General features: G+C 38.7%; 1 protein-coding gene across 2 annotated transcripts in view; it reads right to left on the reverse strand.

Moving 5' to 3' along the window:
- Positions 1–19,562, reverse strand: part of FBXL17 (F-box and leucine rich repeat protein 17) — a 284,885-nt gene that overhangs the window by 254,666 nt on the left and 10,657 nt on the right. For both annotated transcript variants that reach the window (XM_061623634.1, XM_061623643.1), the window contains exon 4: positions 17,923–18,054. In XM_061623634.1, coding sequence (XP_061479618.1) covers positions 17,923–18,054 — 132 coding nt within the window. The remainder of the gene's footprint in view (positions 1–17,922; positions 18,055–19,562) is intronic.

Below are 19,562 nucleotides of genomic sequence, written 5' to 3' on the forward strand. Positions count from 1 at the left end.
TGTCAGCGCATTCTACTTGTTACACAGCTTAGTGGCATGACTCTTTAGCAGTGGGAAGGAATTTCGTGAAGCAAACTGCAAGCCAAGGTGTCACTATAAAAAGCTCTGCTCATGAATGGACGTCCCTACCGCGAGCTGTGTTGTAACTACACTCCTAGTTCATTAAGGTCTATGAGGGGAAGCTGATTTCTAAAAACTCTCTTTTAAGGTTGCAATCCTAAACACAATTACTAAGGAATCAGTCACAATGAACACATACAGGCCTCCTTTTAAGTGAACATGCATAGGATAGTAGGGCCCCGCTTTACAGTGATTTGCTTTACAGCGATTCGCTAATACAGTGGTTTCAATTAGACGCAATTAGACTAAAGCCCCACTCATACAGCGCTTGTTCTGCTTTTACGGTGGTTACGCACACCATTCTATTCAATGGGTTACTTTACAGCGGTTTTCACTTTACAGCAGGGGTCCAGAATGTAACCCGCCAGATGAGTGGGGCCCTACTGTATGTTGTTATACAGTTGGTTAGCAGAAGGCACAAATAAATGGTATTACTTTTGTTTGGTGCAGATTCTTGGACTAGCAGCCCCATATATTTTAATTTGTTCTTTATACATTCAAATGAATTTTCATTCAAAACAGTATTTCAGTCAAAAGATTTTTAAAAAGTTTAATTCAAGAGAAACCCATTAAAATTACCAGTACCATAAAATAAAATATTATTAAATCCCAAATCTAAAGAATGCGGAATCTAACAGTGAGCCATTTTAAGATAGGTATTGAAATGTGTGAATACATGCTATTATCACTTCTGTTTTACTTATGTCTATTTAATTCAGAATACTCTGAAGCAACTGTAGCACAACTAATAACATCTGTAGAAAGCAAACTGTAAAAAAAATTCCTCACAAAAATATTTAGCTCACAAAAATATCAATTAGTGGTTAATATTCAGTGTTAGTTACTTAAGTCAATTAATTTCAATGGGTCTACTCTGAGTATGACTTACTTGGATATCACCTAGGATATTTAGTATTAGGCTAAAAGTAAAATTATTTTTTCTTTAACCTCAAAACTGACATGAGAAGCCTTAGTCAATTTTGCATTAGCATCAATTGTTTCATAACAATAACACTGGCAAGAATGTTGTAAGGATTACTTACTTCAATCTTGAGAAACGAATACTTAGGCTGCAATTCTAACTCCACTTACCTGAAAGTAAGCCCCACTGAATTTAATAGGACATGTCTGAATAGACATGGTTAGTATTGCACTGGTTAAATATAATGCTTTGAACACAGTACTATTAATATTGGGTTGGATTCAGATTTGTGGAAGAGACTGCAATCCAATGGAGGCTCCTACAGGAGGAAGAGAAGATGATTTTAACTTTCCCCCTTTTGCCCTTCAACTCCCAATGCTACCCCGCATACTATTCCAGAGAACTTTCAGTTATAAAACTAATTCTGTGCAACTCCACACACTGGAAAATCAGAACTAATGCTCTCTCTCTCTGTGAAATACCACTGTTTACTGCTTTTATTTAGGCTAATTTTCAGCCTCTGGGTTGGATCATTTTTTGTTGCGTTCATTGTTGTAATTTGTTTGGGGTGAGGTGATTTTATCTGATTTCAGTTGCTGCTGCATTTCTGTAGGTTTCTGATGGTTTTGAATTTGCTTTGTCTGAATTTGTCATTGAACATTTCCGGTTTTAAATTAGAAAGGAAAATAATATAAACAGCTGTGAATTAAAAGCTAAAGTACTGTGGTCTAATACCACATTAGATCCTTCTATCCACCACACAAATGGTATGTCCTGTTTATAAAGCTATGAAGCATGTTACATACCAACAGGCCGTAACATGTGATATCTGTGTATATCACCCATGGAAAACACATGGATGTGACAACTGGCACATGTGGTACAAGAGATTAACTCCACAATGCACGTGGCACTCATCACTTTATTTATTTATTTATTACATTTATATACTGCCCCATAGCCAAAGCTCTCTGGGTAGTTTACAGCAATTAAAAACACTAAAAACAAATATACAAATTTTAAAACACAAAAAATAATTTAAAAACACAATTAAAAATGTAAAAACAATTTAAAAACATACAGGATTCTTCATACATGTGTCTGTTGCATTGCAAATGTGAGACAGAAGTATGCATATTGGTGAAGACACACAATGTTTAACAGAAAGAGCTGTGTGTGAAGTAAGTGATGCACACATAAGATACACAATATGAAAGCAACTTACTTAGATGTGAGCATGTACATAACACATTCAATTCTCACAAATAACTCAATACTCTCTTACAATGGAAAAAATACACAAGCACATAAAAGGAGAGTCAAGGCAACTGCAACAACAAAGTTGGAGTCATTGTTCCCAAATACTGTAAAGAATCTCTTGCCTGGTGTTGATAAAGCAACAGAAACAGGCTGTTAGTAGATAACAAAGTTAGGGTTCTCTTGTTTTTCTGCTATCCTGCTCATTACCAAGTTACATACTGAAAGTCACAATGTTTGCAACAAAATTATCCAGAGTAATTGCATGTGAAGATATATGTGTACAAAATTTATTCAAGCACAGATGCTGCATTTTCCTGGTTTTGATGAAGAAAAGAATTCATACTGGAGGGGAGGAGGGAATACATGGCTCTTGATTATGGCACAGTTTTAAAAGCATACATAAATTCTTTGTATGTTCTGAACCACACGTATGATTGGTCCATTATGAACAGTGTCACCAAGGTACCCGCACCTCTGTTAACTGGGGCAGTGCCCAAGTACAAACTGAAATTCTTGAGAAAAAAGGAATGGGCACAGTCAGTACTAGTATTAAGATGTGGTCTCCTCTTTTCAGTGAAATATTCTATTTACTATAGAATGTGTTGTACCAAAGTATTCCTCAATACATAAAAAGAAATCAAGTACTTGAAATGGGCTTTAAAATGCAATAATGTAATCTTGTTACTAAACCACTCACCTAGACACCATAAGCAACTAGGAATTTCACCCAGGCAAGTGACTGAGTTGCCAGAAGAGGGATGGACCATTTAGCCCCTACTCCAACAGCCCACTGCATTTCTACACTGGTGGGGAAGAAAAAAGTCCCCCCTTCCGGCTCACCAAAGAAACCCATGAGCTGCCAGCAGAAGCATGGAGTGCTTCATCCCTCCTCCAACAGCTCATTGCTTTTCAGTGCTAGACAAGCAGGACGCAAAGTGCCCTCCTCTTCATTCAGCATAGAAACCAAGAGGGCTGGCGGTGAAGGGAAGAAGCACTCCTTCCCTCCGCTGCCAGCTTGCAATGGTTCTATGCTAGACGTGCAGCAGGTGAACCTCCTGTGTTTCTAACAGAGAAACATGGCTGATTGGTGGCAAAAGTACAGAGCAATCCATGTCCCAGCCTACTTGACTGTTATGCTTGACATGCAAGAGGTGAAGCCTAGTCCTATACATCCAGCACAGAAGCCAAGTGGGTTGATGGTGAAGGCAGAGTTCTCTTCACTCCTGCACCGTCTGTTCACTGTCCTTGACATGTAGGAGATGATGCCTCTTCCTGCACAGTCAGCATATGAGAGAATCAGGGAATGTTGTGTACTAACTCTGCCAGTCCACTGCATTTATAGGCTGTAAAATGTTTTGCCAGCTGCTTTTTACTCATAGGAAGGGCTGGCAAAGGAGGAGCAGAGGACTTTATCCATCCTCTGTAGCATATCTTATACATAAAAAGCAAGTGAGTAGTTTTCAGCAGGCTAGTAACTTTTGAGGCTATAGCAACGAGTCCTCCTTTGATCTATCTACTCTTGCAATTTTAACAGAGTGCATTATGATAACTGTAGTTACAGCTAAAAACAGAGAATATGATGCTACTTAATCCTGCAACATATAAAGTATTTCCAACTATGTGTTTCAGAGTTGAAGTATCTATAAACATAGCACTAATTTGGTAATGGCACTTGTAAAAAAAGACACTGTAATAATTATAACACAGCAGAAACACATGTATTTGCTATTTGTGCTTCACATTTGATTTTTGTACAACATTTATTCATTTTATTTATTTTTTATTATTACATTTATATCCCACCTTTCCGCCAAGGAGCTCAAGGTGGTTTTCTGCTCCCTCTCCATTTTACTCTTATAGCAGCCCTCTGAGATAAGCTAGATGAAGAGACTGTGAGTGGCCCAAAGACACCCAACAAGCTTCATGGCTGAGTGGGGATTTGAACCCTGGTCTCCCAGGTCCTAGTCTAACACTCTGACTACTACACCACACTGGGTCACATGAGCGTAAGCAAATACTCATGAATTATGTTTTATTTGGACAGCAATACTACTTTGATATGACACTAACTATAAATATGCATGGAAGATCTAAGCAGGTATGAAAATCTACTACAAAAGGTATCTTTGATCAAGGATTTCTTTAATTTAAGGACTGTTCAATGCTTATCCACCAGCAGTGGTGACAAAAAGAGATTACATGCAGCTTTAAGGAGGCATTCAATCAAAGTTTACACAGTAAATAAGAGCGGATCAAAATTTAATGGAAGACCTGCTTCCTTTATCTTCTAGAGGAGCAGACACACTGACAATGCAAACTATCCAAACATCCTATTAGCATATCTTATTATTCAGTTACTGTTCACGTATGATCTGAAGTTCACGTGTCAGCATTACACTTTGTTTCAGAATATTTACTATTTACATACTACGAACACCAAGTATTTCTTTTATATTATTGAGAGAAATTTAATTAAAACCCTTAAACGTTTAAGAGAATATTGGAAATGCAGCAGCTTTTAGTTTTCGAACCAGCACCATTCTCAAAACACTAGACAAGCACTTTCAGGGTGTTCTTTTCAATCTCTGTCAAGGAACCCCTGCATAGCTGCCATGGAGTCCCAGAATGTTGTAATTATACAGAAGAGTGACTGTATACTATAGCCAGCATGGATTTTTCACATTTCACCATGTTAAATTGAAAATATCCCCATGCCATTCTGCTGCTTCTAATAAGCTCATTTTAAAACAAAATTTTACAAAACTTATAATCGTGAACTCGGAAACCCTTGCTTAACAACCCTCGAAGTTTTCATGGTGATACACAAAACACTCTGAGAGAATCCAGAGTTCAAAGTCTAAAACAAGAGTAAAATAATCCAGTCCGGTTGGACTGTTTTTTTTTCTCAGTGGCCTCCTAATTTGTTGAAACTAATTAAAAATCAGCCATGTTCACAGAGTACATGTAATCTGATTACTGACCTTGCCCCATACTCTGATCTTCATCTTCTGCAGTTTAAGAGTTTAAAAAATGCACAGCTGATTTTTAATTAATTTAAGAAAATTAACATTGGAGTCTGATAGTGCTCAGTAAGAACCACCTGTAAGTGTTCCAGGCTAACAGCATTAGAGTGCCACACCCACGCCAGACATTCATTCCACTTTTAACAGTCATGGCTTCCCCCAGAGAATCCTGGACAGTGTAGTTTGTGAAGGGTGCTGAGAGTTGTTAGGAAACTCTTATTTCCCTGACAGAGCTCTAGTAGTCAGCGTGGTTTAAAAGTCAGCGCCTCTTCCCAGAGAATTCTGGGAATTGTAACTTTGTGAGGGGAATAGAGTGCCTCTTAACAACTGCCAGCACCCTTCACAAATTACACTTCCCAGGGAAGCCATGACTGTTTAAAGTGACATAAATGTCTGGTATAGATGTGGCCAGGGACAGCTTGGGTTTAAATTTGCATGGGAGACTACATGTGTCTGCTGCAGAATAAAAAGGTGGGAAAACCCTGAAAAATAATACCATTCACAATGATTTCATTTTGAAATGGAAATAGGCTTTCCATCTGCCCAGTGGCTGCCCACCCAATCTCCTTCACTCTCTCCTCCTACTCCCCCCTTCCTCCCTACCACTACCATTTATTGCCTTCTCCCCCCTCCCGAGGACAGTTTCACCTATCCTAAACATCACTGCACAGGAGTAAATCCCACTGAACTCAATAATCATGCAAATGATCAAACTTGCCCTCCCCTCCCTCCTGCACTGCCCTCTCACCTCCCTTCTTCTCCCCACTCCAGCCCTCCCTCCCTACCCCCATCATGGTCAGTTTCACCTACCCTAAGCATGATTGCAGAGTAAATCCCATTGAACTCAGCATGCAAATGATAAAAACTGCCCTCACCTCCATCCTTCCCACCACCCCTGCCCCCTCTGCCCTCCCTCCTCCTCTTCCTCCCCTCCCTCCTCCTACCTTCCCCTCCTCCTCTCTCATGCTCAGTTTAACCTATCCTAAAGCATAATTGCAGGGGAATAAATTCCATTGAATAAAATAAGCATACAAATGTTCAATTCATTCTCAAGAAACTTGTACAGGATCCCGTTTTTTACCTCCTGGATTAAAAAGCAGAGAAGTTCATTAATAAGCAGAAAATCCTTGTGGATTAAGAACGTACCTATAGCCAACAGATATGTCTATTAAACTTTTAGAAACAGGGAAATTGGGCAGCTATAGTGAATGCACCAGGGCAGCAGGAGACCTGACCTCCTCTCTGAGATATTGTACTGCCCTACAAAGTTGTCAAAATGCAAACACAATTTGGGTTGGTCTTTCACTATCCAATCCACTTCCTGTGTAGCTGGAAGAATTTGATAACATGTGCCTCTGAGCATATGGTGAATGGGGGCAACACCTGCCATCTCCAAAGATGGAGAATTACATTTTTGTATGTTGGTTGGTGTTGTTCTTACTTTGCTTCTTTTCTGTGTTAATACAGAGAATCTAACCTAGAAAATTATATTTCACTCATTCATTCTAGAAATGTGTCAAATTTAATTTTATTCATTTCAAAGCCTTTTTATTGGTCAATGTCATATGATGGTGAAGACAACCTTTTGAGTTTCAAACTGGAGGTTATATTCTATTTCTTTTTTGGGTGCATTAACAGTTGAATCTGAAACTATAACTCTGGTGTAAAATTAGACTGATTACAATTTGTTGCTACTTAATGTGGGACTACTAGCTGTGGAGGAAAACAAACTTGGCGTGCCCAAGATGCATATGTTCATTCTGCTATGTTTAGGCCACTCCATTTAAGAAAGGATGGGCATGGTCAACTGAAAACAAAGACTACACCCAGAAATTTGTTAGAATATACTTCCCCTCCCACTGTTTTATCTTGTGCAAACTAAGACACTCCTCATGTCCACTGGTAACTATTCTGCAGAATAGTGTCATGAGCCCCATGGAATGGGGGTGGGGTGGCAAGAATGAAGAGGAGGAGTTGGACTTTGAGTGAAAAGGAAATACCAGTGACGTGTTTACAGGTGCACAGGAGTCTGCAACCTCCTGCATTATAGCCAGTGACAGCTCCGCCTGTATAGATCCAGTTACCAGAAAGGATGCCCATCCCAGTCAGGAAGATATTTCTCCGCCTACCTTTCTTCGCCTTCCATTGCTCACTCTGCCACTGCCGCAACGCAGCCCACTCCTCCTGTTAAATCTATTAAAGAAAAACTCACCTCCATGTTTGCCACCACTCCCCATATGCTCAGAGGCACACATTACCAAATTCTTCCAAGCTACACAGGAAGTGGACTGGACTGTGAAAGACCAACCCAAATTGTGTTTGCATTTTTACAAATTTGTAGGGCAGTACAATATCTCAGAGAGGAGGTTAAGTCTCCTGCTCCCCTGGTGCATTCACTATAGCTGCCCAATTTCCCTGCTTTTTAATAGAAATTAATTGATAGAAATATCTGTTGGCTATAGGTACATTCTTAAACCGCAATTTTTTTTGCCTACCAGTGAATAAATAAATCTACATCGATATAATGAAATTTACCCATACAAGCTTAACTGTGATCAACACCCAACATCCAACGTTCTTATAATGGTTCCAGGAATTACTCTGGTTTGGAGTTGGTCCAACCTTCAGGAGAACAGAATCTTACATCTATGAAGCAGACATCAGAAACTCCTTTCATTACACACCCCTACAGACAGACTTGAAACACAGGTGAAATAATTAAGGTGTACAGTAAGTAATCTGATGGATTACAATAGATCATAGGGGTAAGGTAAATCTCCCTGAGGACCTTCAGGGGCAGCCATTTATTTTTTCTTAATTTATGCACAGGATATGCACAAACTCGAATGATGAATAAAGTCAAACTTCCAGAAAGTTGGGGAGAAAGGGGCATACCTAGTAAGTAAAACAATATTTTAGACAAGTAAATAAAAGTAATATGAAAAGACGATACAGGAACTGGAAGAGATCGACCCATTTCACACATCATATGGTAAACCAGAGTTAATGATTTATCATGAATGCACCAATCTGGGCTGCTTTGCTCCTCCCCTCTAGCATGGGAGAAACACACCATAAACCTTGGTTTAGCATTATATCCCAACTGGGGATTGTGACATTCCTTTGTTTTGGGGATTACCACATTCTGATTCACAAATGCCTGGAACAGGAAATCCCCAGGACGTCTGCCTCAGCCTGAGGCAGATATACCCTCTGAACCACAAGCTTCAGCCCTACCAACTTTTTCCCAAAAGGCAGACACTGCTGCAATCGGTCTGTAAAATTGGTATAGGTACAGGTACAGAACAGGACTTTAGTTTGGTAGCACTCTTGACCTAGCTGACGTGTGGGATTTTGAATCAAACAAATAAACTTTATTATATACAAGGTGTTAAATGTAAAAGTTGTTATTGTCCCTATCCTACCTACCTATCCTACCCCACTAATCCCAATGAAATCCTCCCCCAAAACCTCAGCCCTTCTAACTAGATATTCACTTCTTGATCCCTAATCATATCTAAGTCTGTTAAACCCCAACGGCTTTTCTGTTCAAAACTCCTCGGAATTCTCACTCACACATCCCCTCCAACCTGTCAGTCATACTTCATAAGCACCTACTAACATTCTATTGACACTTTCTTACCTGAGCACAATTTCAAAACAGTTTTAAACACATTAATAATTCTGATTCTGTTACAGGGATCATGGTTTGTTTCACTACAATCAGTAAGCCAAGAACAAACCTTGCCTAAACAAGACTGGGGCTTATTTGCAGCAAAATAAACCATAGCTCCTAGATTGGATACAATACTAAGCTAGGGATCACAGTTTGTTTCTCCTGCAACTAGAGCAGCCTTTCCCAACCAGTGTGCTTCCAGATGTTGCTGGACTACAATTCCCATCTTTCCTGACCATTGGCAATGCTGGCTGAGGCTGATGGGAGTTGTGATCCAACAACATCTGGAGGCACACTGGTTGGGAAAGGCTGAACTAGAGGAAAAGGAAAAGGCTACTATGTCTACTATGTCTTGAAAGCACATTCTCTGGAACAGCCAAGGTGAATTTTCTGTGGGACAGGCTTCTAAATTTAAACATAGGGATATATTGGGGCTAAAATAACATTAATATGTAGTAAGGAAATACAAGTTAATTAGCATCCCAAAACTGCAGTTCCCTGAAATATGAAATGCCACATATTACCACTTACTGCATCATAGTCAATTGTATCTCTCTGCTGATCCAACAGAGGCTTCCAGAAGACAGAACGGGGAATAAACAAATTCTCCTTCCTCGTGCAGTCCTCCATACCACTTCACTATACCTCTCCAATGGTCCCCCAGCCTTCTTTAGAAAATTTAGGAGAGGTCTGCAAAGTGAAGTGGGAATCATCAACAATCACCTCCACCCTTTCCACTAATGGAAGCATCTGCTGGATCAAAGGTGCTTTAGCAGAGGGATACAACCCATTAGCACTAATGGCAGCTTTCTTCCTCATCCAATTAGCAGGTGCAGAGACCCCAATCTGGATCAGGACCACAGGAAAGGACAAGTCCTCCTATCCACAGTGCCAGTGCAGATTAGGACTCCTGCACTTTAGTCTAATGAAGCCATTCACACATGTGTCAATTGCATATATTGTGTCTCATCTTGTCTGACCTATAAGCAAAGACCTTCCCAGTGCCACTAATGAAGATGTTTCAAACAGGATATGCTGAAAATTGATTCTGGGACTTTATGAATATGAAGGATGTGTGCTATCACCTTATTCATGGATCTGCAAGAAATGCCAAAATGAGAGGCAGAATCACTAATGGTTCTAGATTGTACTCTGTCACTTATCAACTTTCCCCCACTCTTTTAATTACCTTCAGTGCAAATACAAAAGTATGAAAGAATGCCTAGGATAGCTATGTTATATTGTGATATTTGAGTGTGCATTCAACAGTCAAAGTAGGATTCAAATGTGCACTAATGATTTTGAGTGTTGAACATGTATGATTTTTGAAATGTAACACAGGGTATAAGAGTATGATCTTATGCTATGGCATTACCCACTATGCAAAAGGATATCAAAGTACTCACAAAAAATCTTCAAATGCCAATTCATTATTGCTTCACACAGAGACCTGAAAGAACCAAGCGCACAGTTTTTGGGTTCTCCTGAACTTAAAGCTATCTATGGTGGCACAGGTGGAATCAGTGGCTAGGGATACCTTTTGGCATTTTAGGGTAGCTCACCAATTGTGATATTAATCTAGAGTTGAAGCCACAGATGCAAGTCACTACTATATCATGAAGGCACTTAAACATACCACATCCACAACTAAAATAGAGAGCTAGAACAATCTTAAGCAACCATATCCAATTCTAATGTTCATTAATGTTTGTTTCACAGTATTACACACTCTGAAGTCCAGTTTACGCTTATATGATAACTGGCAAGTTAAAAGTTACAGAACATGTTTACAATTAGTCTGACATATTGCTTGGTGACGTCCCAAAACATAAGTAGGCAGCTGAAAATAACCAAGTATTCATGTACAAATATATATATTAAGTAGTTTCTTAACACATAAGCTTAAGAACTAAATCCATAAATCAAGTTCTTTAGAAAGTTATGATATGCATGTGTGCCCTGTGATATTACTGGATGAAGCATTCTTATCATACCTCCCTTACATTAACATAGCCATTTTAAACTTGTACAACCTATAAAATAGTCTTTAAACTCTGTATTATGATACGATGCATTACACAGCTTGAGGATTTTGGAATCATGACAACTGAAAGTTAACAATCTGTCACCTGTATTTTAGCAGGTCAACTCTGGCCTAACTCCACAGAGAAGGAGGCTCTGATCATTTGACATGTTTTCAGAAAAAGATGAACTGATTATTACAGCCCACTTTTTGAGGTTTGGGAAGGGTACATTTATCCACTATCAAACATGGGTGTATTCTCTCAAGAGGTTCCACTCCAGGGGAAGGGTTGCAGCACTGTAGGTGGGGAGGGGATAACCAAGTATAGAGGAGCTTGCACTGCAGTTGCTCATGCTGTTCCTGAATAGTGAACAAAAGAGGGTCTTCAGTTTCCACTACACTCCATCTGGAATATTTTGCAGGGAATATAAACCATCATTTTACAGTGGGCAAACCATGTTCAGTGTAGCTTTTCAGGATGGGGCCAACCAGCAAATTAACAGCTGCAAAAAAATGCAGCCATGCTGCATCTTCTATGTTTTGAAACAAGCTCCAAGGCTATATTTCATACTGATTTGTGGCACTATATTGTATTTAGAAGTAATGTCCAACTCATGTAGAAACTGTTATTAAAATAGTATTAATTAATAATTGCACTTACACATGGACCATTACCCTGAAAAAACATTATTCAAGTGCAGCAAAGCATATAGTTTTATGCTTTAGGAAAAGAATATTTCAAGCATTAAAATCAGTAGTACAAGTGCAGACAACATGAAAATACACACTGACTACTGTTGAGTAAGAAAATTATGGCTACATAGTATCACTCTTTACTTGCAAAATCGAAATGTCAATACTGCCACCTAAAGGTCAGAAGAAATAAATACATTCCTCCTATAATATTTATAAATCAAAACACTTAGCTTTTTAAGGACTAGTACATTATAGTGTGCCTTTTAGGGGCTATTGCAAACATAGATGGGAAGAGCCACATTTGGGAAAGAGAAAAGAAACAACAGCCCAGATTGTTACTAATAGTACTGGTTCAATTATTAGTTCAAGTAAGCTATGTTACCCAGCATATTTTGCTAAACTGTTCCTATAACATTATAAATAGTGGTTGGTTTGTTGTTTTAATTAAACTAGACATCTGGGAAAACAGTTTCCATATGGGTATGATGTAGTAGAAACTGTTAGTACAGCTAGCCAGCCTCTGTAGATTTTGAGCAATAAATTAAATGGCAACTTAGTCGCTCACAGTTTCATTGAACACTTATTTACCTAATATTTAAAAGAGGAACATGCTGTCATGTTCCTGACTCTGGTTTTGCAGAAGCTGACTGCTGAAACTGAGCACTGCACACGTCTGGGAGGAGTCTGTGTGGAGAGCAGAAAAAATTGTGCAGAAATTGTCTGATGAAAGCAATACCATGGACTGGATAATTTTTAACATAGTGTCGTTAGTAAGCTGTGCTGTTGCATAAAAAAAAGAGAGAAAATTCACTATGATTCACAGAACTACTTCTCTGGCTGATCATGCATCAGGACAGGTAAGATTGTGCCAAAGTAAACAGGCTCAACTAGCAACTAGGCCTAGTTGAGTCTCTTCACATTGGCACAATCTGCTCTGAAAGTTTTAGCCTCAGTTTTCAAGAGATGCTAGAGTAAATGGCATGAAGTGGGGGAGAAATGCTCTATGCCATCTAGCACAGTACAATGCTGAGGGGGTGAAGAGGACAATAATGCAAATAAAACAAAAATAATAAGATAGCTAACATTGGAGGTTCCAGCACAAGTTAACATAATATAGGGTTGTACCCCACAAAGTCATCCTGTTAGCGCAAGGACTTCCACCTGCGCAGCAGGACATCACCTTACTGCCTGCATGCCCAAATCTGTTCTAGGAGTTCCCAAGCCAACTGTGAAGGAGAGGATGTCCTTGTGCTAATGGCATGATTTTGTGAGATACAACCCATGGGAAATACATGACAAAAGATAGCAAATACATCCTACATAACTGAGCACCAAATGGCTTCAAGAGAATACATACTGAAAAATCTTGTCTAGAACATAGCTTTTGCAGTTTTTCACAAAGGAAAACATTTGACAAATTCACCTTTGCCTTTGAATAAAGCTATTATTCAACAGGATAATGCTTTTTATTCAACAGTCTACTGCCCACTGGCATAACTACTGTCCACTGGCATAACTACTTAGTGTAACACCACTCTAACTTTAAGCGAAGGGGAATGAGTAACACAATGGCTGAAATTTTAAACCATAAATGCTGGAAGGTTTGTAGGTTTGACAAGCTTCGCCTGAAGCATCAGACTTCAACTAGCAAGTTGTAGGTGCGAGTGCTGGCAGGGGCAGAAAAGACCCATGTTCAAATCCTCAACTCAGTTGTAAAACTCACTCTGGGCCAGTTACTATCTCCCAACCTAATTTACCTCACAGGAATCATTGCGAGGATAAAATGTACAAGTACAGCTGAAGGACAGGATATACAGCAAAAACCAACACTGCATGAACAGACTTCCACTCACACAACAGGGCTTCACATTCTTCTCATCCCTGCAAGGTCTGCTCCACAGAGAAGGCTTCCCCAACTCTGTGGACCGGGGGAGGAGAGGAAGATGAAGCCCTTTTGTGTGAGCAGAAGTCCATTCTACTCACGCACAGATAATGTTGGATATCACCCATAAAATGTAATAAATAAAAATAAATTATAAGGAACAAAATAATCCAACCATAAGTTAAATTTATTTTAAGACTTCAACCCCCATACTACCTTTTACATGCCAAAAGATTCTAGGATTTTTAGTTTTAGTTTAGTGTATAGATGTAGGTTGGTGGATTATAATTGTTTTATATGTTAAAACTGTATTATATGTTGTATTTTTAATTATGTACGCCGCCTAGAGTGGCCGTTCATTCGGCCAGATAGGCGGCCTAAAAATAAAATTTTATTTATTATTTATTTATTTAGGCATCCTTTTTTACATTGTAATTCCAAGCATTTTTCTTAACAAAATTCATGTATAAAGATATAGAGCTGCATTCTAGATATTCACCTCACTCTTAATTAAGACTGCCTAATGGCTCTGCCAACATGCCACCCTGTCTGTGATTCAAATTGCCTTGGCTGTAGGATGCTGCTGAAGCAGAGTGCCCTTAGGCCTGAAACAAACTGATAAATCACTGTGTAAAAAAGATATTCCTAGGAACTGGATATGAAGAATTGTTTTGTGGCAATGATACCATGGCATGCTCCAGGGTGAAAACCCCGAGAGCCTTCATGACATGTCAGCATAAAGCTATTGCATTTTTATTATATACACACACATTTCTATACTGCAAACACTGTTCAGAAAAATATCCATCAGTGAACACAGGGGTGAAAGACCAATACAGTGAACAATCAAAGCCAAAAGAAATCACTATCTGCCAGAAGAATTCCAGAAGGGCAATGAGTTATATTTTCTCTTAATCTTTACAACAACCCTTAAAGCCAGACCGGTATTATAATTCTATCTTGCATAAGGAAAGGGGTGAATCTGAGAGATAGCTGCTTACCTTCTACAGCAGGGATGGGAACCCCCGTCCCTCCAGATGCTGCTTTGACTGCAACTCCCACCATCTCTGGCCATCAGAGCTTTAGCTATAGCCTATAGCTGATGGAATTTGGAGAACAACATCTGAAGGACCACACATTCCCCACCCCTGTTCTAAAGGCTGAGGAGATAATGGCTAAAACAAGATTTGAACCAGGCACGTACTTGGCCACTAGACAAGTTCTCAACACAAGAATATAGATCCATATAGAAACAGCAGTGTAGCTCAATTTACTCAGTTTTCTTCTTTAGATGCAACAAATCATGGTTTGCTGTTTTGAGCACTGGTTGCATTTGCTCTCTCACTCTCACTCTCACTCTCACACACTCTTCCCTTTTGCACACAAGATTGAAAGCTTCACTTTTACATAAACTGCAGTTTCCTCATGATGCCCAAACTAGGGAAACCCTGGGTGACAGCCAATGACATCCAGTGCCAGTTTCTAGAAAAGATCTTGGGAGCATGCAGGGGGCTGCCGTGGGGAAGAGAGGGGCATCCTATTGCACAAGCAAGCTGCCAACGTTCAATGTTAATCTCCAGTTTATTCTGCAATTAGCAAACCAAGACATCTGACTATATTCTGTTAACTAAATCACTATTTCTCACTGACAATTTATTCAAAAGTGAAAGCTCACTGTATGAGGAGGGAGCTTACAGAGCTCACTCTTAGAACTAACCATAGTTTGTTATGCATTTACAATTTGATTGTAGAATTATGTTATTTTTTGGCACACAATGTGCATGGTCTTAGCACATGCAAAATTGTGTAACATTTCCAATAAAGTCTCTGTTGTCAAGATGCTAGCAAGAAAATGCTAAACATCTGCTTTGGGTCATCTAGTTCTGCCAGGTTTGCTGTCTTTATTTTTGCATAGGTTCTTATGCTGTTCATAGAAGAGTAGCACATTTTGGGTAGTTTCCAAGTCCAGCTTTGCAATTAAAATGAAGTCCTTGCCACAGAAGAGAAATTAAATAGAGAACAAAATATAACTGTTCAAGTAAAAGCCCATTAACTGACAATATATTTCCACTTTGTTCTGAGAGTATGGTTACAGTCTTGAGTTTTAGTGCCCAAAAGACACCAGTTTTTGACCCTCTTGGTTCAGGGAAAGTTGAGTATGGTGCTCAGTTCTAAATTGTAGGCACATAATTGGGTTGCTGTGGACTCCACGTACAGCTTTAAAAACTTCAGCCAACCCCTCTTAGGTTACAGATGCTCTGAACTGGTACTCTCCAAGCTCTTGAGCATGAGAAGACATTTTTTGTACTTGAATTATTAATATCAGCATCCTTTGAAAATTCTATCAAACACTCAAGATACTCACAATATTTAGGGTGTATTCAAATTAACTGGTTTCTCAGGATATATCCCAGGGACCCTAAGAATCTGCCTTAGCATGACCAAGTCTCATTTGCTCCTTTTCATGCAAGTGGGGAAACTAACCAAGAAGCCATAGCTTCCCATTATATGCAAACTGAGAACTATGTTAGTGGCTTCCAAACAAGCCATAATTTCTGGCTTGTCTGGAAGGCACTAAGCACCATTCCAAGTTCACACAGGAAGCTATGGCTAACTTCATGGCTTGTTCCCCTGCTTGCACAAAGGGAGAAGCAAAGGGGCTACACAAAGTTCAAGCATACGCTGGCTTTTTAAAACAAGATTTGGTAATGTGAAATGGGGCTCTCAGTCAGACAACTAAACCATCTAGCTCAGTTTTGTTACATTAACTGGCACTGGTTCTCCAGAGTTTATGACAGATCTTTCCGAGCACTACCAGGAGACGCCTATTTGCATGCAAAGCAATCCATACATCATGGATGTAGGTCACATTAAATTTGATGCAGTGTCACTATTTAAAGCTCTGCTTCCAAATTGGTATCTGAACATTCTGAGATTTTCTTAGAAATCTTGGTTCTTTCTTGGAAGGGGAAATTAGCTAACTGTGCACATACCCTTAATATGTTTCCTACTGTTGAGACATCAGTGAAACAAACTTTAATTAATTCTCCAGTGGCTTGAAAACTACACAGTGATATTTATTAGACCGTTTTAAAAGGTCAGGAAAAAAATTGCTTAACAGAACATGGAATTGGTAGCCTCTCCAGCATGGCAAGACATGAAACTGATTGACCACTCAAATTCCTATGCTTTCTGCAACAAACACATGATTTGCTTACAATAGACAGCAACTAATACAACTATCCAGAATTAGCAGGTAGAAAATGACAAAATATCAAGTTCATGTAAAAGCAGACAAAGTAGGATGGTCAAGCATTGGTTCTCCAGTTTCATTTGTTGTACTCTAATGGTACAAGGAGCATCTAATTTAAAAGTGCCATATTTTAAACCCAATATTAATTAATGTCAATCTTTTTCAAAATTATCACAAGACTGTAATAAGACTTTGTTCTTTTATACAATAAGAGGGTTGTATCCAACTAAATTCTACTCAGAGCCAAATCAGTCATGTCCGTTAACTTGAATGGGCCTACTCTAATGACTAACATTGGATACAATCCATAGTGATTTACTTGGCTAATTCAGACTAAAGATCTGTCTAGTCTAGCATTCCATGCCCAGTAGCGGCCAGCCTGATATCTGTGGGAAGCACACAAACAGGGCATAGTTTTAAGTTATCCCTGTTTGTGCCCAGCATCTTATATCCAGAGAAATACTATGCAGAAGCTCCATTTAGCGATCAGTAGAGCTGCCTCAGTGAATCTGGTTAATTTTCTTTTAAAAGCCATCCAAACTACTAGCCAACATGGCATCTTGTAGTCACATAGAACAAGTTCTACAAATGCAAACAAATATGTTCATGAGTTAAATGAATGCACATTAATTTAAACATGACAATACACTGCAGTGTGAAAATGTACAGAGCTCTTAAGAGAATGTTACATATTCACCAGAACATGTCCCTGCATGAATCCTGTTTAGAAAAACTTGTACTGCCAGATTAGATTCCAGTAATGCTTTGCTAGCATTATTTATTACATTTAAACCAACTACTGAAACATACAGGATAAGACCAATTCTGTAGGAAAGCGTAGCATGCTAGCTCAAAGTCAAGCATTCCAGTATGAACCAAGTTTTGAGAACTGGCTTTTTAATCACTATTTGCATTGTAGGTCAACACTCTCAGAACACAGACATAGATTTCTAAGCCTATTTCACCCTTAAAACTCAATTAACATACACTGATAAAATCTTGAGTTGGATGAGTCTGGAAAAATGTGCAGACATTTTTAATTTAAATACATAAAAGCAAATACTTACTAATTTGTTTTCCTGCATGTATATTCTCTGTAACTTCAGGCATCCTTTAGCTATAATGATCATTCCTTCATCTGAGATCTTGTAACATTGCCCAAAATGAATATCTCTTAGTTCTCTGCACTCTGAGCCCAGCTGCAAATGAAGTTCGCATGTACATAAATATAGAACACTAGCTAAATATGCTTGCCTTCAAACTACAGTGTATGTACAAGTGTTACATTGCTATAGAATTAATTTAGATTTTAACTAAGACAATAGCAAAGAGGCAAAATTGCTCTTAAAAAATGAAACTGAACAACAGTAGAGATTTCACCAGTCCAAGATGTGTCATCATATAGCTACCCAAATTTACTTTCTATTATAAGAAAACAGGTGTATTAGATATAGCCATATTTAACATGTATAAAATAATCAGAATTATCTAAACCAGAATCTCAGAATTCCAAAGAGGCTTGCATGTGTAGAAGCTGGAAATAACAAAAGTTGAAAAGATGTCTCCAATTTAAATCAATGCAATTTCCAATTGACTAAAATATGGTTACCTTCACATTTAACTGTTAATATTCACTTAAAATACTTGAAAGAAACAAATCACCAGGAATAGATGTCATACCAATTGAGCTGCTACAAGTTACTGAGACTGAATCTGTCCAAATTTTAACAAAATGTGTCAACAAATATGGAAAATAAACAATGGCCCACAGACTGGAAGTGTTCAATATATATCCCAATTCCAAAGAAACGGGATCCCAGGGAATGCAGAAATTATCAAACTATTGCCTTAATATCCCATGCAAGGAAAGTAATGTTCAAGGTTCTACAACAAAGGTTCTTACCATATATGGAGTGAGAAATGCCAGATGTCCAAGCTGGATATAGAAAACGAAGAGGCACCAGAGATCATATTGCAAACATACGTTGGATAATGGAACAGACCAAGAAATTTCATAAGGAAATCACATTGTGTTTTATAGATTGCAGCAAAGACTTTGATTGCGTAGATCATGAAAAACTATGGAACGCTTTAAAAGAAATGGGGGTGCCACAGCATCTGATTGTCCTGATGCGCAACCTATACTCTGCACAAGAGGCTACTGTAAGGACAGAATATGGAAAAACCTATTGGTTCCCCATCAGAAAGGGTGTGAGACAGGGGTGTATTTTATCACCCTATTTGTTTAATCGATATGTAGAACATATCATACAGAAAGCGGGATTGGTCCAAGATGAAGGAGGTGTGAACACTGGAGAGACAAATATCAATAATTTAAGATATGCAGACAATACCATACTACTAGCAGAAACCAGGAATGATTTGAAATGAATGCTGACGGAAGAGGAAAGCACAAAAGCAGGATACAGCTGAAAATCAAGAAGGCTAAAGTAATGACAAAATAAGATTTATGTAACTTCAAAGTTGATAATGAGGACATTGAACTTGTCAAGGATTCAGTACCTTGATGCAGCCATTAACCAAAATGTAGACAATAGTCAAGAAATCAGAAGAAGGCTAGGACTGGGGAGGGCAGCTATGTCAGAACTAAAAAAGATCCTCAAATGCAAAGATGTATCACTGAACACTAAAGTCAGGATCATTCAGACCATGGTATTCTCGATCTCTATGTATGGATGTGAAAGTT

Source organism: Rhineura floridana, chromosome 1 (assembly GCF_030035675.1).
Source record: "Rhineura floridana isolate rRhiFlo1 chromosome 1, rRhiFlo1.hap2, whole genome shotgun sequence".
In the NCBI taxonomy this organism is placed as follows: domain Eukaryota; kingdom Metazoa; phylum Chordata; class Lepidosauria; order Squamata; family Rhineuridae; genus Rhineura; species Rhineura floridana.